The sequence below is a fragment of the Pseudorasbora parva genome, chromosome 19 (assembly GCF_024679245.1).
Source record: "Pseudorasbora parva isolate DD20220531a chromosome 19, ASM2467924v1, whole genome shotgun sequence".
NCBI lineage: Eukaryota > Metazoa > Chordata > Actinopteri > Cypriniformes > Gobionidae > Pseudorasbora > Pseudorasbora parva.
The window spans coordinates 12,368,539-12,391,129 of NC_090190.1; the positions used below are offsets into that span (position 1 = coordinate 12,368,539).

General features: G+C 36.2%; 1 protein-coding gene and 1 long non-coding RNA gene across 3 annotated transcripts; one reads left to right on the forward strand and one right to left on the reverse strand.

Moving 5' to 3' along the window:
* Window positions 1-6,304: 6,304 nt before the first annotated feature.
* fam8a1a (family with sequence similarity 8 member A1a) lies at window positions 6,305-11,429 on the reverse strand. The gene is made up of 5 exons (XM_067426193.1): window positions 10,853-11,429; window positions 10,101-10,221; window positions 8,583-8,706; window positions 8,204-8,343; window positions 6,305-7,767 (listed from the first exon to the last, which is right to left on the reverse strand). Exons 1-5 carry the CDS (start codon window positions 11,208-11,210, stop codon window positions 7,623-7,625), a joined length of 888 nt encoding a protein of 295 aa, XP_067282294.1. The 5' UTR covers window positions 11,211-11,429; the 3' UTR covers window positions 6,305-7,622.
* A 63-nt stretch (window positions 11,430-11,492) lies between these two features.
* LOC137048165 (uncharacterized) lies at window positions 11,493-13,509 on the forward strand. 2 transcript variants are annotated; one of them, XR_010899328.1, is made up of 3 exons: window positions 11,493-11,887; window positions 12,456-12,734; window positions 12,827-13,509. It is a non-coding gene; the product is annotated as an uncharacterized lncRNA (long non-coding RNA). The 2 variants fall into 2 exon arrangements; XR_010899327.1 differs by having other exon boundaries at window positions 12,665-12,734.
* The last annotated feature ends 9,082 nt before the right edge of the window (window positions 13,510-22,591 follow it).

A 22,591-nucleotide genomic window follows, 5' to 3' on the forward strand; every position in this document is an offset into this window, starting at 1 on the left:
TTTCGGCAGTGGACAGGGGTCAGAATGGGCACCCTGACTGGTCTGCTGCTATGCAGGCCCATACACAACAAACTGTGATGCAATGAGTATTCTGACTCATTTCTATCAGAACCAGCATTAACGTACTGAGAAATATGAGCTACAGTAGCTCATCTGTTTGATCGGAACACACGGGCCAAATACACTTCAATGCATCAGAAAAAAAGAATCTTTATGCAGAAAAAAACCCCACTATAATCTAATTTTACCTTTAACATCCTCTCTGTTTTGGTAGGTGTGCAATAATATTGATATTAAACCAATCCTGTACTTTATGCATTAGGAAATATAGGTCAGCCAAATGTAACCTGTTGTAAACAGAGTTCTTCTCCAAACAGGCCTCATTAAGTCGAGGCATTAATACTCCGCTCTGATTTCAGTGCTGTGGATCGCTGTGGGATCTGCTCAGGAGAGTTCCTTCCTGTCGACGGGGCTTGTTATTGTCACAAGCATCCTCACCAGCTCCTCTCGCTGTGAGGTTCCCTAATTAGTCACCTTGTCTCTCCTGACTCACACAACAAACAAAACACAAAAAGAGTCATTTTAATGAGGCCTTGTTTTCAGGTGTACTAGAGATAAAAGTGCGGAATGAATTTTGTTTCACAGGTAGTATAAGTCACATCCAAGACACTGATACTGAGATAAAACAGAACACAAGACTAATTGATTTATAAAAGTTTATGTCTGAATTTTTTTGGATGATTCTTTTTAACATGTTCAGAGGCCTTCCCCTTTCTTTCTGTGCTTCTTCTGCTTTGTAATTTTTCTCACAAAATGTGTGCGCTCATACAGACACAACATTATTAGATACCATAATATGTCATGTTTATTAGAAATATTGACTAATAGGTCATTCAGATAAAAATTTCTTACTGATTTGAGGATTTTTTTCTTGTCGCCAAAATGTTGACAAAATAACTCTATTTTGCGTACCACATAAGCATTAAATGCCATAGTAATTTATTTGTTATTAACAGGACCTACTTATCATTATAAAGCAAATTATCTGAAAATATTGAAAAATATATTTTCAAAGTTTGGGGTCAGGAAGACATTTTCAAAAATAAATACTTTTATCCATGCATTAAATTGCTAAAAAATGACAGTAATAACATTTATACTATTTCAAATGCTATTCTTTTAAGCTTTTTATTCATTATAGTTCATTATAATAATTTATCATTAATAATTGACAATAAAACTTTTTTGTTTTTTTTATCATGGGATATAATTACAGCTGAAGAATCATGGAAAACCAAAACACACTCATGATTAGTAACATTGGAACAAAAACTAATTCTTTATAAGAATCATGATATGACTCTAATCTAACATAATTAGCTATGAGCTTTTTAGCATGCCATATGTTACAAGCAAGATTCAGATCTGCATGGGAAATGCCACTGGCTAAAGTCCAACACTTTAACCCCCCAGATGATGCTCCTGTGGCACAATATAATCAAATATAATGTATTTTTTTTTCCACATTGGAAATCAAGACTAATGCAGCTAATAATTTTAACAAGCTGTCAGTTGCAGGTTGGTCGGCACTGCGGCTCAGTGGCAAACAAAACAAACATATCAAGTTGTCTTGAGCCTGCCAATTAGTCCTCTCAACAGGGTGAAGTATTATCCATGGGGATGGCTTTATCAGAATCCCAGATGAAGAGGATGTGGAAAGAGCCAGCAGCTGTGAACCCAGTGGCCTTGTAAAGCTGCTGGCCAGCCAAACCAGATGTGCAACCCAGTAAAATTAATATATCAGACAATAGGCAGACATTGGTGGGGCTATGGGTTATTAAAGATACGTTGTCTGCCCCCAAAAAATATTTTATAATTATGATTATAATTATGTATCTGAATGTATTCTGATGAAAACTGACTTTAGGACCCAGCAGAACAACTAATTTGCTCCATGTAGAGCTAAAAGGTCATCTTGTGGCAAGAGTCATGAAATACCGTACAATGTTATATTATTGTTTTTCCAAGGTGTCAGCAAAGAAACCCAATGTAAGATATTTTAAGCTGAATTAAAAGGGTTATGCGTGAAAGTGTGAATTGTTTTTAATTTAAGTTGAAAGAATGTGCTTAGATTACTATTTATTTATTATTTATTGATAAAATAGTTATTTAAATGTAAATAAAATTGAAAAAATAACACAATTTCCAAAATGTTACAGTAAAAACGACAAAATTATTATTTAAAAAAAAGCTTTCTGCACAAAAAAATAATGAAGTATAATTTTAGGGCCCATGCCCAATTAGGGCCCAATTTAACCCATGAGGGAAGGATTTGTTACGAAGTGTGAGAGAAGGATGAGGGTTAAAAATAAGTACCTATACTCAAGAGAGTATGCTATTTTAGAGGTGCGTCTCAATCAGCTCACTAGTTCAGTACTCAGGGCACTGATTAGGCAGTCTGCCCATTGACTTAGGGATCAGATTGAGACACACTAGGCTGAATGCAAAATCAAATCACCCCCTATGAATAGGACACTATTTGTGGGATATCCATTTGTAGTGGTGTCTGAAAACATAGTGGACCTTATTGAGTGCACTCATTTATTCCCACAATGCACTGCAATGACGAGTGTACAGCCAATGTACATGGATGTCTGACTTCACACACTCGCTTTCATTCACTCCAACGAGTGAACTGTATTAGCGGACTAATGTATGGAATAGTGAATGAGGGGTTAGGGTGCGATTTCAGTCTAGTTTTCATCATTTGCAATTGTCAAGTCTTAGACGTATACTGACATCTAGTGGTTTGGATGCAGTAAAAACGAATCACAGCAAAAGTTTGTGATTAATTATTCTGTTGAAGAAAAGTGCAGAGCTGCCAACTCTCACGCATTGGCCGTGAGACACACGCATTTGATTGGTTTCACACGCTCACACGCCACACTCTTGATTTCTCACGCTGAAGTGTCAACGGTCAAATGCCTGAAAGATAAGTTAATCTATAGATCTACCTGATGAGCCACTCGTAATCGATTAGTTATGCTTTCGGTGAGGGGGTTCAAGATAAATGTGCAACTAAATAAGTGTAGCGCGACCAAAAGCTACATTCCGTTTTAAGTTCTGACGAGAACGAGCAATGAGCGAAGCGCGAAAGCGTCTCTAGCTAACTATGGTCGCAAGTTCCATCATTAACGTTAAACGAGTTGGTGTTTCCCGAAACATTGTTCCAACAAACGTTTGCAAACTGCATCACAAAGTTGGTTGGAATGACAGCTGTCGACCTGTGATTATAGCAGAGTATCTTGGTTTCATGACGTGGACTTATGTCCATTTTTTAACGAAACAATTCGTAACGAAAATAAATAGTCAAGCAATGCGCACGCGAGCAGCTCATGACTGGAGTCTCCGAGCGGTTCTGTTCGTGCTTCATCACTGCATGTGCTGTGAGTAACCTGCGCATCTTCAGCCTAATCCTGACTCCTGAGGATCTCATTTAAGTTGCATACATTTTGTTCTTGCACTGATGTTAAATTTGTAGCCATTTTGCACTTTGACAGCCAGTTTGAGATATAGGCTATATTTCAGAATTTTGTGCAATAATTCTGACAGTTTTTCCCATTGAAATGACTGGGAAAAAGTGTCCCAATAAACCCGAATTCACCCCATACTCTGTGAAATCATAATTACATTGCATTATGTTGCTTGGAACCCCAAATATTACAACATTCTTCATTAACAGTTATTCAGTTATTTGTAACAATCTCATTGTAAAAAAAGAAGAAGAATAAAGTAGTTTCAATATAGCTAGCAACTTTTTGAAAGTAGTGTAGCTACTTTTTCATAAGGGTAGCTTGAATGTAACTTAACTACTTAAAATAGTTTTACTACAAAACATTTTTTTTTAGATCAGCCACAGCAAAAAAAAGCCGCACAACAGACAGGACAGACAGATTTTTTTTCCTTTTTCTTCCTTGTAAAAGTATGCTGTAGGTTGATGTATAATCAATCTGTTCTATTTAGAGAAAATCATGGCTTTAGTCAGGGGCGTAACTTCAGTGCAACCCTACCCACATCGGGGTACTGGCGACAAAGTGACTCCACATGATATTGTGACACTCACATTTCAAATGAAATGCACTGGTTTCAGATTCGAAAATCACACGGCATTCGCACTCAACCGCCACGCTTAGGATACTGACCACCTTTTCATCAGAGCATGTGAGCGAAGCAGACTGGTGTGACGCTGCGCTAGATATCCCGTTGTGTGCCAGTGCACTCCACTCACACTTCCCTCTAAAATGTGAATTGTTTGATTTAAAAGTAGCAATTTCAAGCTTTCTTCAGACGTATGTTTCATGTTTATGTCATGTGATAAGTATTCAGTGAGTTTCAGATTCTCTCGCAGACAGAAAGTGCACCGTTTTTATTTTACAAAAGCACAAAGTTTTGTTGTTATTGTAAGTTTATTATAAATTATGTCTCACATTTATCTGTATGACTAAAAATAATATCCGCTATCATGACTAGTGAGGAAAAAAACCATCAGAACTCGCCGGCGCGATTGACGTGCGTAACAAAACCTCTTGCCTGTTTCCGGGGCCTTCCAGTAAAGCTGAAATGATAGGCTAAGTCTTTCTTGAATACATGTTTTAATTAGGCCTATAGATAGTTATTATATGTGTGCCTTTAAAGCAATAGGCTATGCTATATTTTATAAAGTGTAATAGATGTAACTTGTCTGGAGTGCTAAATTGCAGAGCTGGTGCAAACGTATCCATATTGATATGATCAGATCGGACGCTTTCTCTGTTGTTGTTTTTTATTTTTTTTTATTTTTAATAATAATTGCACAGCATATATTCACATATAGGCGATTCATCTAAACGGCGTCGGGATGTTCATTAACCGTATAACGCTGTGAAGTTAGCCAGTTTTTTTTTTAACCCCAAAGCAAAGTATGATCCAGAATACGAGCGTGTGTGTTGGAGAGAGATACACGCAAAAAATAACTATAGCAAACTAAGCTACTGATTTTAGTTGGTCTAAATCATGGACGGCCAACTAAAATGGTCTAAATCAATTCCATTTGTAGCCTTAAATTAAATAGCTCAGTATTTTTTTCTGCCTGTATTGGGCATAAGATTAGTAGCCTAATGAATGTGTGCATATTGTGAATTAATTTAATAAACATAATTACCTTTCCCAATAGCCTTCAATAAATTAACGTGTCTGCGAAAATGATTCATAAAACATAAATATCAGTTAACCAGATTTACTTTCTTCACTGACGAAAATTGTCCCCGACATGGTTTTCAAGCTATTTTTATCAAATTTTTTTGGTCTTCAGAACATATTAAAATGCACATATGTAGATCATAGAAATCAAAATTTTCTCGGGGGTGCATGCCCCCGAACCCCCCTAACTACCTCTCATTAGGAATCTCAGTGATTATAAAACCGTGCCTTTATTATGATTAAGGAATGTAGGTCTTATACAGAATAAGGCCTTAATATTTGATTTATAAGTAGCAATAAACAGCCAATATCGCAATATAGAATTGGACCCTAAACTAAAGTGTTACCATTTTTGTCATACCCTCACTGGCCTCACTGGGCCCGTCATTACTAAGTTACGTCACTGTCTCTAGTGCTTTAAAATTGTGTGTGTCTATAGGATGTATATACAAACCGCCATATAGATGCAAAAAACAAACAAACAATAGTACCCCATTCAAATGCTGATGCATAAATAGAGAGCGCTATTATTATTATTTATTTTAGCAATTTCTGCTTTGTACGGCAACATTTTGGTTGGCACGACTAAATCTCACTCTAAGTTTTTTTGAAAAGTTGGCAGCTCTGAAAGTGCGATACGCAGTTAACATTGCATTCACTAATTCTGTGAGTGAAAGTGTCCAATAATAAGAGGGTTTCCAGTATTCAGCTGGTCATGTGATCTCAAAATGGCTGCCTATATGAGGCGACCTTCTCCATGTATAATTAAACAGCTTTTATTAGGTTGTTGATAAATGACTGGAGTACATATCATGTGACTGTACTTTAAACATGTATCACTTCTTTTTGATGAGGAAAAAATAACTGAGGGCCTTTTAAGTGCCATTCGTGCATATAAAAAGAAACTACAAATGCAAGATTGCAAATTCACTATCAGATGAACTTCTTGTGGTCTTGTGATGTTTGTTGAAACCCTTGCTTTATCAGACATTGTAAGTGTTTGTGAGTGCGTGTTGGTATGCACATTTGTCCTAAGACAACCCGTGTTTGTCTGTTTTCTTCATTTGGTCCACAAGGTTTCAATTATGAGGAATTGCCCCTGGAACTCCAAGACCTCAAGGGAGACCAGAAAGGGCAAACAGAAAGAAAAACAAAATAGGCCTTATGGTTATGGATGAAATATGTATTTCAAAGAAAGATCTCATTTAAGTCATCGGTGAGTCATTCTTACCAGAACATTGCCGTTTCAGTTCATTTCACAGTTTTTTCTTTGCCTGATTGGCATGTGATCATCAGGAAACATTTTCTGCTTTTCTACTATCTATGGAATGTGACTGTGTAATTGAACAAAGCCATTGGACATTTGTTTTGCATTTCAAATAACTTCCCACTATGATTGTCAAATTGTTCATCCTGTGTTTATGAACAAATATTACCACCTAGTGGTTATCACAAAGCATTGTTTGTTTTATTTCCTTTTTGTTACCTGAAATTAAAATATACAAAGCTTAAACTTATTTTATTTAATCTAGTTCCCAACATTCCTCATTTTTATTTAATATTTCAATGTGTACTATGTAGTAAATAACTAAAACTGAAATAAAAATAATAAAAACTATAGACATTTTCAAAAACAAAACAAGAAAAAAATGACTATGACATAAGAAAGATAATGTATCCCAGATAGTATTGTCTTCAAGGATTTTTATATATTTTTATGAACCATGCACTATTAAAAATCAAAACAGCTGATGTGTTTGGCATGCCAAATACTGTAGGGCAGATCATGTGAATTTTTAAATTAAATAAATTATTTACATATCAAAGATTATATACTAAAACACATGAAACATAATACAGGTTTTAAAGAAACCCTGAGAAATGTAATGAGGCATATGAGCCACCAACTGAATTTACAACAGGAATGGAACATTCTGGACGGCTGCAAGCATGTGTGGAAGGATAAGTGATGAATGCGAGCTCAATTCCCTGCCTTTGGAAAGATTAATAACAGACTCATCTGGGCCGTAAAGCTTGAATCTGGGAAGAAGTTATGAAAACCTGGTGTTTGGAGTGAAACATTCCACTCGGATAAAATTTCCAAGCATGTCTACATAAAACATGTGTTTTAAGCTTAATATCACTCATCATTCTTCAGCATGAAATACTGTGTGTTACAAGCTCAGTAACTTAACTCTAAGAAAGCAGATATTTCTCAGTTTTGTAAACAATAGCTATGTGATCAGACATTGATATAGAGATCATTAGTGCAAATCTGAAGTACATACTGTGCTGATATATTCAAATAAAATACTGAGAACATCTGCAAGCGCTTGATGTTTGACAGGGGCCGTTTTCACATGACTTTGACACAAACAGATGGGTCATCTGGCTCTTCTCCTCCGAACCACAATGGTTCCAGCCACAACGTCATAAACAGTTCTGTTGTGTTGAAAAAAGAGTAGCGTGATAAAGATGGGGAACAGGAAGGCTATGGAGAAGTTTTTATTTAAGGCCCGAACTGTGGACCTGCAAAATAAAAAATACTTTTAATATATTATTATACTATACATATATATGGGTGGACAAACTTACACACACTCGCACAAATATACAGTGTGTATGTATATATATATATATACACACTGTGTATATACACACTGTGTATATATATATATATATATATATATATATATATATATATATATATATATATAAATGTTCAGCTCATCCCACAGATGCTCGCCTGGATTGAGATCTGGGGAATTTGGAGGCCAAGTCAACACCTCAAATATATATGTGTGTGTGTGTGTGTGTGTGTGTGTGTGTGTGTGTGTGTGTGTGTGTGTGTGTGTGTGTGTGTGTGTGTGTGTGTGTGTGTGTGTGTGTGTGTGTGTGTGTGTGTGTGTGTGTGTGTGTGTATGTATATATATACCCATGAATTATAAATACATGCATAACTCACGCAGATAAGCTGACATTGGATGCTGGTACCACCAAAACCCGATTCGGCTGCACTAGGACTGTCGTGTCACATGTGACGACTCGAAGACCCAGCAGGAACTTTCCAGGAGTGGCACCTCCTGCTCCCCAAATACAGATGATCTGCATAAAGACAAAAGAATGAAGAAACGTGTGAGCTGTCCAAAACCACAAACTCATTCAAATCAGTTCTAGACTAGAGGCTTTGCACCAGATATTGTTACCAACTGACAAGATAATGTGGATGTAATAAATAATCATTTAACTTTCTGGGGGGGGGAAACATGTAAATCAAAAACAGCTAGAGAGACAAGGCTTGTAAAATGGAGACAAAATGATGCCAGGAGCTTGAGGAGACTCACTTCATAGACGCACACTAGGACTCTGTATGCTAAAGCCACCACCATCATCTTCTGCAGGTCCTCCAATGATGTGGTCTCATCAATCTCTTCCACAATAAACTGCATCATGAATTTGGAAATATCTCTGTTTAGAAGATCAAAGACATATGGGTCATTATACATATATACACTACCATTTAAAAGTTTGGAGTCGTTATGAAGTCTCTTATGCTCACCAAGCGAGCATTTATTTGCTCACAGATACAGTAAAACAGTACTATTTTAAAATAGTATAACATTTACAAATATATTTTTTCTATCTTAATATATTTGTAAACATAATTTATTGCTGTGATAGCAAAGCTGAATTTTCAGCATCATTACTTATAATCATTCTAATATGCTGATTTGGTTCACAAGAAGTATTATTATAATCAATGTTTAAAATTCAATAAAAATGTACTTAAATTTTTTTTTTTGAATTCTTTAAAAATATAAATGTCTTTACTGTCACTTTTAATCCATGTAATGCATCCTTGCTGAATAAAAGTATCATTTATTTTTTTAAGAAATCTTATATATAAGAAAAAATTATTACAACACAGAAAGGGAGTCTGGGAGTCGTCTTATTGGGCCTGGATTTAGGACAATGACACAAAACCTTCTTCTAACTATTGCCGGAACTACCTGTGGCGGAAAGAATCTGCTGGAACATTGAAAATGATGGACTGGCCCCCTCAAAGTCCGGACATCAACCCCATCGAGCACATTTGGGTCGAGTTAGAAAATAAACTGGACAGCTCTATAATATTGTAAATTCAAAGGAAAGCCTTTGGCTTCAGTTGGAGAAGACTTGGGATAACATTAGTATTGAAGTTCTCAGAGGAAATATATTGTCACTATGCCAGATAGATGTGCTGCTGCAATTGCTGCAAAAGGTGTACATATATTAAATATTAAAGTGGATAAACACAGTATGACACAATTAATCTGATATATGATAGTTTCCTGAACATTATGATATGAAAATTATGTTTTGGAGGCAAAAAAGGTCAATATTTTCAGCTCTGTCAGGTGTTCTAATAATTTTGGCCAAAATTTTGAATTTAGTCAGTGACTGGATCATTATTGCAGTGATTATAATGTTTGGCAACAGTTCTTCTACCCTAACTGATGTAGATGCAACCATGTACGCATATCATGTCCATATTCCAGGATGACAATGTCAAGATTCATCAGGCTCAAGTTGTGAAAAAATGGTCAAGAGGGAGCATGAAAAATCATTTTCACACATGAATTGGCACCTCTGAGTCTAGACGTGCTGGAGTAGATTTTATAGAGTGCAATTGATGCAATTCAATAATGGCCCAATTATATATTCGTAAGCATGTGCCTATAAAAGTTAAACAGTGACTTTTTTTTTGGCTGGGCAGTTATTGACGTACTACTATTTTAATACAACTACATCTATAACTGTTCAATGTAAGAATGATTCCAGAAGGAAATCATTCTGACAGCATTTTGAAAAACTCAACTCACTTCATTCCACTGAGATGCATGATCCACAACACTATGGTTGCCTTTACACAGAAGAGAAGGAAGAAATCAACAGTTTCAGCCAGAAATCTACGTAGAGGGGAGGGGATGGTGTACTCCCTACCTGAAAGAGAGAAAAAAAAGATGACTTTAGGACAGAGAGTGCCATTATAGGCAGACATAAATTTATCAAATAATATGATTTTTACATAAAATTTTACAAAAGTGTGTATTCTCAAGGCAGTTTGCATGTACACTAAGCTATAAGTGCTGTGATTTGATTCGTTTGTATGTGGTGTAAGGCTTTTGTACCCAACACACCTTAGTAAAAAAGGTTGCACAGAGAAGAGCTTTGCATATGGTTTAATGCTGTTCAGTAGTAGAATTAATCTATTTACACACTACACAGCAATTCAACTGCATACTTTGTTACTAGGGGCTGAGGTAGATAAGAGCAGGCATAATTTATTTATTCTGGTTTTAATACATCATGTCTTTACACTTAATTTTAAGTAGGCACAGTGCAGTCTTATCTGTATAGGACACTTTTAATGTATTTAAAATAATATGGAAATCGAATATAGAATACTAAAATAAGGCCTACACACAGCTGTGGATTATGGATGCTAAAGGTAAATAAAACGTAAATGAGTTTTGTTCAGTTCTTTATTAACCTAAGTTAGCGTGTGTTTAATGATGCATTTAATTAACGTTACTCCGTCTCCTCAGAGCATTTGGTTGACAGCTACAGCTACCTGCAGGCTGTGCTGGTCCTCTGTCACCGGTGCTGGATGTGGCAATAGCTGCTGGACGGCTGGACGGTGGGCTCGTCTGGTTATACCAGGCGGCGATGTCAGCGGGCGTCGAGGCATATGCAGATGTGGTGCTACCGGGTGCCTGGCAACCGAACTGAGGCGGAGGAAACAGCGGCGCGGACATCAACACCCAGCTCTGCCAGCTCGCATAGCTACAGTAATATCGCCACATCCACTGCTGCAGTTGCGCGCAGTATTCAGTCGTTGTCATGTTGTCATCATTATCGGATTTCTGTCCGTTTTTGGCTGTTTCTTCCGCAATATCCGCTGTCATGTTGAATCCTTTTATTAATCTCATTTAGATTTCCACTCACTAAAGAGGCTAATCTGCTCAGGCAGCGGCCATGACAAGTAACTGCTCATTCAAGCCAGAATATACCACTATGCTAATACATTTTTGGTGTTTTTCGCTTTAACTGCAGTTTCTATAAATATATTTACCTTAGCTATACAAGACGTGTCTGCTAAAAAAGACACAACATATGCAAGTTACTCAAAATTAAACTGTAGCTATCAACTGTGTCGTGTGTGCACCCCTGTGGTATTCAATAGTGGTGCAGGCTGCTAAGACCTTGGGCTGCGTTCGGAACCGCATACTTCCCTACTATATAGTATGGAAAAAGCAGTAGGCGAGCGAAAAGTATGTCCGAATCCTTAGTATTCATAAAAGAGTAGGCGAGAACTACCAGGCGTTTGGACTATTTCTCGCGAGATTCGGACGTACGTGTACTTAAGTTGCGTTCGAATATGCCTACTAACCTACTATATAGTAGGCGAAAACAGTACGTGAAAGGAGTAGTATGTTCGAAACCTCAGTAATCATAAAAGAGTAGGCGAGAAATCCCCGGATGGCCTACTGCGCTCCGCCCAGATTGTGAAGCACTCATCGTCGGATACTTTTCTATCCCTGCCTTCCCATAAGGCCACAGGAAAGGATACGTCAGGTGGAGGAAAGTGATGCGGGTGTTTTCAAACGTGAGTATTACAAACGAAAATCACAATTCTCTTGTGTTCAAATCACGTTTGTTGAGCTTCTGTAGAGTAAACTTTTGAATTGTTGAAGGTGTAAAGTTGTCTAAATAGTTGTGATTGTACTGTAAAAACACGTTTTATTGTGTAGGCTATAGCTAACAGGGGAGCTCCAGTAACACACATACGTCTCCAAAGTGGATTACATATGCATGTTAAAGATAAAGATACTTACTAAATGTTTATTTAACATCTGACAGGAATTTTTGATAAGTATTGCAGATGAGCACATCACACCATAAAATAGACATCTGATACATCTGAATAGATCAGAATGATGTGTGTGTGTGCGCTATAATGAAGAGTTCACTGTTGTCAACTCTGCTTACTTTACATGAACCTGAGCAATGTAAATAAACAAATCTACATAAAGTAACTAAACAGAAGTTATCAATTTAATTTGTCCATTAGTACTGTTGATAAACTGAGGAACATTAACACATCAGCAACTACATTTAAATGTAGTATTGAACATAAATCACATAGGTAACGGTAATCTTGTCTGATGTTACAGGGACAGAAGAGCTCGTGTGTGTGTGTGTGTGTGTGTGTGTGTGTGTTTATCTGGTGGAGAGCGGCTGATAAAGGAATGCTGTCATCAAAGGCTTTGATTCAGTATACTACAGAAATGAATAAACATCTATTTAAATCTTAAGTTGTATTTTATTTCAAACAGTTATTTTAGCACTTTTCTGATTCTTGATGGCTCTGTATTTGCTGCAGAGCTTTTGTGGAGCAGGGCCTGCAAGACACGGGTGTCATGTGTGGGGAAAACCTGAAACAAAAATATAAAGTAATATCATTTAGTTACTTCTAATACAGAAATCAAATGACATTGTGCTGTTTAAATGAGTGCTTTTGAATTATGTTTGTGCATTTTTGTAGGATCTGAGATGTCAGCAGACGGGTGTGAGCACTGAGGATCCTGGACCCTCCATCACTTCACCTGCCCTTAGTGCATCATCTGGGCCAGATATTGCTGTGGTCTCTTCATCCTCAGTAAACCCAGAGCCAGTGAGACTTCTAGAAAAAGACCAAAAGCGTCTAACAGTGCACTTATTACAGGGACGATCCCCCTGGAGCTAAGAGCCTTGCTCAAGCACACACTGGTGGTGACGGTTACGGAGATCAAACCAGAAAGCCCACTACACCGCAAAAGTCCAAACGCTATGAGGGACATGATGGATGGCTAGGACAGATGAAGGTGTTCACGGTGGTCAACTGCTTCATGAATATAAAGCTGCAGAACTGGCACACCTGTGTTGAGACGGGCAGCAGATGTGGCGTTCACCTTCTGTATGTGTGATCGTTAGAACAATACATTTGAATAAAGCTTTGTTTCATGTGTTGACTTTTATTCATTTCTTGTGATGTTTACTTTTATTAATTATTTTACTCATTCATTCATGTTTCCTTAGTTGTCAGTAAATAAAATGATTCACATCATATTCACATTGGCTGCATTTGTCTAATGTGTATTCATGGCATGCATCGCTATGTCATATGACAAGTTGCCTTTTGTATGTTTTACTAAAACGATATATATATAAAAAGGTAATATAATTAAGTATGGTCAGCATTTGTCATTATTATTGTAAGTGTTTGTGGGTGTGCTAGCAGTGCAGTTCATTCTGGGGGAAATCTAAAAATTTTTTTATAGTATTACTTACGTTTTTCGAGTATACAATCAACAGTTTCCTCCAAAGGCGAGATCTCCGAGCAGCTGAAAGATTTTTCTGAGCAGACATTACAAACACTGAGGGAAACCGCACCGGTCGGGCTGTGGAGTTACTGATGCTGAGATCTTACTGCACCTGTCACTCATATCTTTTTTTTTTATTGTTTTATAATTGCATGGTGGTATATTTAACAACGAACAATCATAATGATAAAACTAATGGGTTTATGTACATTATATACAGAGAAAAAACTATAACAAGGTTAGATATCTTGAATAAATCATCATAATGCAATAATTTTTATTTATTTGTTTGTTTTAGTTATTTTATAAGCCTGGGATCAAACAGGAGTTAAATTTAACAAGAAAAAGAGGGAAATATAAAGGAGATTTAGCCCACTTTTGCTTGTGGATGACATTTTTTTGCATATAAAATAAAGAAATTAACAACATATTCAAGAGATCACGATTTGGGGGTTTTGCAAGGATAAAAAGGGATGAAATTGTCAGATTAGTAGGGTTAAAATGTATTTCTTATAGTACAATGACAAAATAAATGGGCAGCTGTTTCTTAAAAAAGACCACAAAAAATTAGCACGTTTAAACCAATATACAGATTAATTAAACCTGTCACACGAGTTGTTGCGCTTGTGATCGTCATGGGTCACATGATAACGTCAACATGGCGCATAAAGTGCGGATCGCATTCATACTTAACGAGATCTGGATATATAGTACCTACTCTTTCAGCGCTCGTTAAGTAAGTACTTATTGAAATTGAGTACCTACTCAATGAGTATGCGGTTCCGAACGCAGCCATGGTGTTTCTCAAACGGGAATAAGGCTCCTACTATGGCAAGCCGTTTATCTTAAAGAACATCTCCGGCGAATTTTTAAGTTTATCTTGACCATTATATCTTTGTGAGTACAGTCTATAAAAAAATAAACAAACCGGATTGGTCCTTGCAACTGAGTTATTGCAGTTAATGCCCAGAGCCCCTACTCAGCTAAAATGGCAGCTTTGGGGGCATAAACTTAAAGTGTGTCTTTGTGCCTCAGACACAAAATGCAATTAAAATGTCTGTCTAACATGAACAGGTCCCTTACATGACAACGAGATGTGTTTAGCCACTTAGCCATTGTTTAAATTCACCTGTTTTATGCGGCTAGCTGTATCTCGCGCTGAAGTCACATGTGAACTCCATTATAGCCGGAAAAAAGGCAAACAGTCCAGTCGGGAAGAGCGTTGTGTGTCTGAAGAAGCTCTGCTCATCGGCTCGTCGGTTCTCCGTAACGAACGTGTCCAAAAGAAACGGTTTTCAATTCTGTACTGCTGATCCAAGAACTGCTGCTCGTTCAGTTACAAGCGCATGCTCAGCAGGGGCGTAACTACAGCAGTGCAGCCGCACTGGGGCCCGTGCGGCAGGGGGGCCCGCAGCCCACACGGGCCCATGCCCACATTGCAAACGGGCCCATGGCGACAAAGTGACTCCGCAGAATATTGTGACACTCACATTTCAAATGAAAATGTGGCTGTCGCGCTCTACCGTCACGCTTAGGATATACTGACCACCTTTTTCATCAGAGCATGCGCGGAGCACAGTTGCGTGACGCTCGATCCGCTAGATATTCCGCTCTATGCCAGTGAGCTCCACAATTCACTATAATATGTGAATTATTTGATTTAAATCTAGCGATTTCAAGCTTTCTTTAGACGTATGTTTCATGTTTGTCATGTATTCACCGAGTTTCAGATTCTCGCAGATAGAAAGTGCACCTTTTTTATTTATTTTACTAAAGCACAAAGTTTTGTTGTTATGTGAGTGTACACAAATAAAAGTGGACAATTAATAATAGTTTATAATTATGTCTCACATTTATCTGTATGGCCAAAAATTACGGAGTATTGCGAGTTATATCCCCCGTCATGACTCGCGAGGGGGAAAAAACAGCCGGTACGTGCGTTCTTCAGCCAGAGGGTTAAAGAAACCGTAGCCTATTTAGTTTCATATTTATGTTTAAATAATAGCCCATAATATAATTTATTATTATTATTATTAATTATTTTAATTAGGGATGCATCAAATATTCGGGCGAAAATGGACCATGTGCATTCTCGGTGCATTCTTGGCCGAAAGACTTTCATCACTGTCCGAAATGTGGGGTTCGTCCAGTTTTTTAGCCTGTCTCTCCAATCCGTAGCGGCTGAGCAGAGCGCAGCGCACGTCAGAAGCAGAGGTGTGTGTGTGTGTGTGTGTGTGTGTGTGTGTGTGTGTGTGTGTGTGTGTGTGTGTGTGTGTGTGTGTGTGTGAATCTGAGCGTCATTGGTCTGTCACCGCTCGTCAATGTCAAAATATTTGATAAAACCAATCAAATCAGAGAAGGCGGGCTTTATGGTAACACAGACACTGCTGAGGCTGAGCGCAATTTTTTTTTTTTAGGAGCGCAACTCGACGTCAAGTAAGATAAATGCAGCTAAACTAAACATTCATGTTTGACAGCTGCTGCTTTAAGTCAGAAATGTTAATCAAAAGAAAAAAATATTTAGGCGAATGAATAAACTTGTTGTGTCTAATTTTTAGACATTTTTAACTGGAAATATGCCTATGTGATTCATAATGTAGGCCTAATTAACGAACAAGAAATATTAACAAAGCCATTTTCATCAGATTAGGCATAAGATTAATAATAAATGTGTATATATTGTAAATTAATATAATTCTATTTTTAACATTCAGTAAATAATTTTTTTTTTTTTAACTCAGCTTTTTCAGCCTGGATTGGGCATAAGATTAGTAATGAATGTGTTCATATTGTGATTTTAATAAACTTAAAACTTTGATAAATAGTAAATTAAGTAAGTAGATTATCTTAAAAGAACATCTTAAAATGCTCATATGTAGATCATAGAAATCAAAATTTTCTCGGGGGAGCATGTTAGAACCCCCTAACATTTGGGATCTTGGTGATTATAAACCTGCCTACATTATTGGGTATGATTAATGCATGTACAGTATGGCCATGCAGTAAGGTGTTAATATTTGCTTTATAAGTAATGATAAACAGCCAATATCTTAGGGGTATGCATGTTTGTAAGCTATTAGTTAATAGCGCAATTTGGACCCTAAACTAAATAGTGTTAACATTTTTTCTACAGGCCTACCCTCACTGGGGGCTGAGCCGCCCTAAAATGAAAATCATAAAACGCCCCTGATTTTCACCATCATCACCCGCTTGTAGTGCCAGAAGACGCGAATGAGAACATCTGTCTCTGTGCATCATCCAAAAGCGCGCAGTCTCACAGCGCGCAAATATTGAGTTCTCTTTCAAGTCTTGCGTTTGAACGGACAAACTCACAAAAAAAGTAGCCTATGTCAACATGTCCATCTTGATGAGTCTCTAGTAATATTGTTATCTACTTTTTTTGGCCTTCAGAACATCTTAAAATGCACATAGGATCCTAGAAATCTACATTTTCTCGGGGGAGCATGCCCCCGAACCCCCCTAAATAACTCACATTTGGAATCTTAGTGATTATAAAAGAGTGTCTTTTTTACGGTTAAGGGATGTATAGGCCCTACGGTGACACAGAATAAGCCATTAATATTTGATTTGTAAATAATAATAAACAACCGATATCCTGATATAGAAATGAAACCTGACCCTAAAGTGTTACATATGCTTGGTTGGGGGGGGGGGGGGGGGGGGGCTATCATTAGTAAGTTACGCCACTGATGCTCAGTATCAGCTGCTCGTGAGTTCATAGGTGCTCTCAGCAAAACATGACTAAGTTCAGTGAACAGTTGGAGTTACAACATATAATTCAAGACATTAGTTTCTATTTGGAGGGACTGTCACTCATGTCAGAAAGTGAGCAACTTAAGTAACTTGAGTGATCAGCGCTGATTTGAGACGCGAACCATTTAGAACGATTCAGTCCGATTTGGTGAACTGGTTTGACCGGTTCACTAAAAAGAACAGGTTAAAAAGAACAATTCGTTTGTGAACCGGTCATCAGAGTAATGATCCGAATGGGCTCACAAGTGAAGAAGAAATCATTCACGTTTGTGCCTATCCGAACTGTGGCAACAGAATGTGAAAATTTGCAGCGAACACTTTGACAAGGATGACTAGCGTACACAGACACAACACAGCGGAGCCAGTTGAAGAAAAATGCCATTCCGTGGTTGAAGACGGTTGCAACTGTGGAGGTAATGTAAACTTTATTTTTCCTTCCATTTGGGCACACACGGCTTGAGGAAAGATGTGCAGTAATAAAATAATCATGCTTTACACACTCGACGCTCTTCCCAACTGGACTATTTGACTTTTTTTCTGGCTACCGCTGAGTTCCCACGGGACTTCAGCGCGAGATACAGCTAGCCGGAAATAATTTAAGCTAACACGGCTTGCCATACTCCTACCGATTCCTTCCCAGTCATGTTCCCAGTCCAGTTTTTTTAGGCTTGTAGGCTAGTGTCCTCCTCAGCAGTTAAACACTAGAATGAGACGTATTACAACACCTTTGTATTACAAACCTTTATGGCTTTCTATAAATGCAATAATACAGTGAATGACAGTCTGCCATCTGCTGTCTAGTGTTAGTGATAAATTTAAAGCAAAACAAAAGATTCATGTCTGAAAACATAATTTACATGACATTTAGTCTTACATTTCATAAACTCAGACAAGCTCAGTAATGACTTGTTTTCCATCAATTTATTTTAGTGAATTTAAATGTGTGCAAAGGATTGTGGGGTATTTAAGGCCACAAGGATACATCCGATGCATTTGATGCAGTTGATTCTCTGAAATTAGATTTTTTTAGTTTTTCGCTTAAAATCAGTTGATTCGGTTTTATTTTGAAACACAAATTTCACAGAAAAAAAATTTGACATAAAAATGTGCTTAATGTGGTAAAGTAAATTAACTGTTTTGACTCAAGTTAAAATATAATTAGCTTATCATGTTTGAATCAAGTTGACTACATACATTAGGTTTACTGATTTTAAGGGTTCAGCTCTTGTAACAATCCTTACAGGAACACCTTTACACTGACACTCTTTACTGTGTAGAATAACAATGTTTTCCAAAACATTCTAAATAATGATGTTAGAAAATTATTTTAGATGATATCATTAGGTAAATGGGTTATATTTCAATAGAATATTTCTAATGTCACACACTATTTAGGATGGATTGTATGCACATTGAGATGCAGGCATGTTTAATCAGATGGTCATAATTAATCTGAAACTTTGTCATTTAAAATATTAGGCATAATATAGTGATGATATCATTTTGAATTATTACCATATTAAAAAAATGCTCATATTAAAATACTTATTTCTATTTATGCATTTGGCTGACACTAGAGAAGTGCGCTGCATTCAATAAAGTTTACTGAAAGTTTTATCAGTTCATGAACCCATGACTATATTTATACAATAAAATAATTATTTCCATATTGTCCTCGACGATACAAATTCAAACCAAATGTGCATGTACAGATCTGATGCAAAACTTCCTATTTTTTTCATCTAACTTTTTTATTATTTTTATATTCATTGTTATTTTTTATTTTCATCAAATTTTGGAAAATTAGAAAGCGGCAAGACAAGTATAAATTAAAATAATTACACACATATATATACACACACACATACAAATTAATTATATATATATATATATATATATATATATATATATATATATATATATATATTATATAATATTATTTTGCTAATTATAATACTGTTATTATCCATGCTGTGTTTATGTCCTTATATTCATTTTGAATATTTGGAATGTATGTATTTTTATAAACTAATAAGTCACATCACATGAAAAAAACATTTAAAAACAGAACCTTAAAATGACAATTCCGTTTATAAATTCATTAAAATATATATTTTCTTGATAATAAATAAGTCTTTATATAGTGATGGGTGTATAGACTCATCACCATTAGGTGGCGACAATGTCATTCATATGATTTTGCAGTTATAGAAGTGAACTGGTCAATTCTCAATTAATTTAAATGGACTTCTATATCATCAAATAGAGACCAAAATATATGTAATTGCACAGATTTTCAAACTTAAAAAGTCACTTTATTTTAAAACGGGGAGCGAGAAAAAAAGAGGAGAGTTCATTGTGAACTCTACCTGTGAGCAGTCCTAAATTGAGTTTCTGCAGTTAGCAGATGTAGCCTTTTGACTCACTGAGATGAATTGTGCTTATATAGACATCCGTATGTCAATGCAAAAGGATCAAATGAAGACGGCTTCAAAAACTGTCTGCCAGAACCAACACTGTTTTGTCCCTGGACGCTTGTTGTGGTGGCCAGCTGTTAAAAGACTGTGATGTATTTATGTCTGTGTGTTGCTCTCATTCTCTCTTGGTGGTGTATTTGCTGACTAGGCTGCCCTGGGCCTGTGAGTAAGGTCTGGGCGGCCTAGAGACTGTGCTGGGCCCTGAATAGAGGCCCCCAGGCGGAACAGAATCAACCCATGTGAGGATGATCACCCCTGACAGGATGTGAGGTGACTTGCACAGAAATAATCAGGGGCAAATAAAAGCTGTGTCTAGCAAACGCTGACCTGCATGGAACCTGCCACCGGCGGAGGATTACGAGCGAGATGTGTGAGTGTGTCTGTCTGCAGTTGATACAATCATATAGGCCTACCTGCACAGCTTGAAGCAAAGAATCACGAGAGGTTAAAGTATTCCAAATGAAACCAGAAAGTAAACACAGAGGAGGACATTTTACACTGGAATTTATTGTGTTATACTTGAACTTTGTTACTATTGTGATTGTGTCAAGAACTGTGCAACGTCTGAAGCAATAAGTGACTCAAAACCTCATGTTAACAAATGATTTGCACAATAAAAGAACATTTAAATGTTATACACCTGTTTCCCTTCGTCATTTCATGGTTAATTCAAAGCATTTCTTAAAGAGACCAATTGCCCGGCCCCGTTCACATCAAGGACGATAACGATAAAGATATTGTTAATTTTAAATACAAAAGAATTGCAGAGGCCACACCACAATTATAAAGATAATAGCACAGAAAATATATCGCTGGAATCACTTTGATGAACAATAAAAAACAATGACAGCCAATCAGAAACCACCAGACTTTAAAGAGACTGGGCATTTAAAGTGGCAGACGACAAAACTGCAGCGCATTTAAAATAATAAACAGAACGATATTTGCATTGGTGTGGACATCGTTATAGTTATCGTTGTGAAAAGGGCCTTACCTTTCACAGCCTGTAGCCCATACAAGTAGGTTAAAGTGCTTTGCTGTCCTCTTTCACACACCCCAATCAACTTTACTACATGCAAAACCAGCACAAACCCTCCCAATCTGCCGCCTCAGATTCAAAACTCGCCACTTTTAATTAATAATTGGAGTAGACAAACTTTGTAGTAGGACTTTTTGTATTTCTCAGCAGATAAGAGAAGATTGCATTTGCAGTTTCTCATTTGAATGGTGTAGAAGAAAAAGCTAGTTCTATTTTTGGTTTAAAGGGATACTCCACCGCTTTTTCATATTAAACTGTTATTCCCTCAACTAAGATGAGTTGATACACACCTCTCTCATCTCAGTGCGTGCACTTAATCGCTCAGACGCGCGGTGACATTCTGATAGCAGTTAGCTTAGCCCACTAAGCCCTGTTTATTCACTATGGTACCAAACCTCCATGTTGGCATAATGACCTTGAAAACATGAATGATTTAAAGCTATACATATCCTTCATGCAGTGACACATCTTTTCTTTGCTGACTTGGTTTCTTATAATCTCATATCTCTGCAAAGTCTTACTGTTTGTAGTTTAAATGCCCTTTTTTAGAGGTGATGTTAAGAAAATAAGGTGACGGTGCAGGAAATCATGTGATGTCAGCAAAGACAACACATGATATTGTGAGCAACACATGAGTAACTTGCTACAGAAATGTCTACTGTATTTAAAAATCATTGTATAACTTTTTATTAAATAGCACTACTGTATCCCTGATAAACACTTTATTGTTAAATCTGGAAATGGATATAATGGATGCATTTAATATCTGACCATAAGCCTTTACAAGGTTTTTATTTAAAACAGCATGATAAATATAGAAATCAAGGGTATTTATTTATTTATTTATTTATTTATTTATTTATTTATTTATTTATTTATTTATTTATTTGTCTTGTTTTGCTTTGAAAATATTGTATTTATTTATTTGTCTTGTTTTGCTTTGAAAATATTGTATTTATTTATTTGTCTTGTTTTGTTTTGAAAATACATTCCCATGTTGTATTTGTTTGTTTGTTTGTTTGTTTGTTTTGCTTTGAAAATACATTCCCATGTTGTATTTATTTATTTATTTATTTATTTGTCATGTTTTGCTTTGAAAATACATTCCCATGTTGTATTTATTTATTTATTTATTTATTTATTTATTTATTTATTTATTTATTTATTTATTTATTTATTTGTCATGTTTTGCTTTGAAAATACATTCCCATGTTGTATTTATTTATTTTTCTTGTTTTGTTTTTTGTTTTGTTCTATTTTGTTTAAAAGTACAAAAAAACTGTTTTGTTTGAACAGTACAACATTGCTGTGTTTTTGTTTGTTTGTTTTGTTTTTATTTTATTTTTTTGTTGTTGTTGTTGTTTAAAACAAAAATCTTTGTTTTGTTTTGTTCTGTTTTGTTGAAAATACAACATGTTTATTTTTTTCTTTTATGTACAAAACATCTCTGTTTTTGTTTAAAAGTACAAAATGTATTAATTATTATTCATTTATTTTCTAGGTTTGTTTTATTTGTTTAGTTTTTTTGTTCTTTCATTTTAAAAGTAAAACAGTTCGGTTTTGTTTGTTTTGCTTTTTGTTTTTCTGTTCTGTTTTGCTTTGCTTTGAGATGTAAAACTACATGTAATCTCTCACATATGAATCAAAAATATGAATCA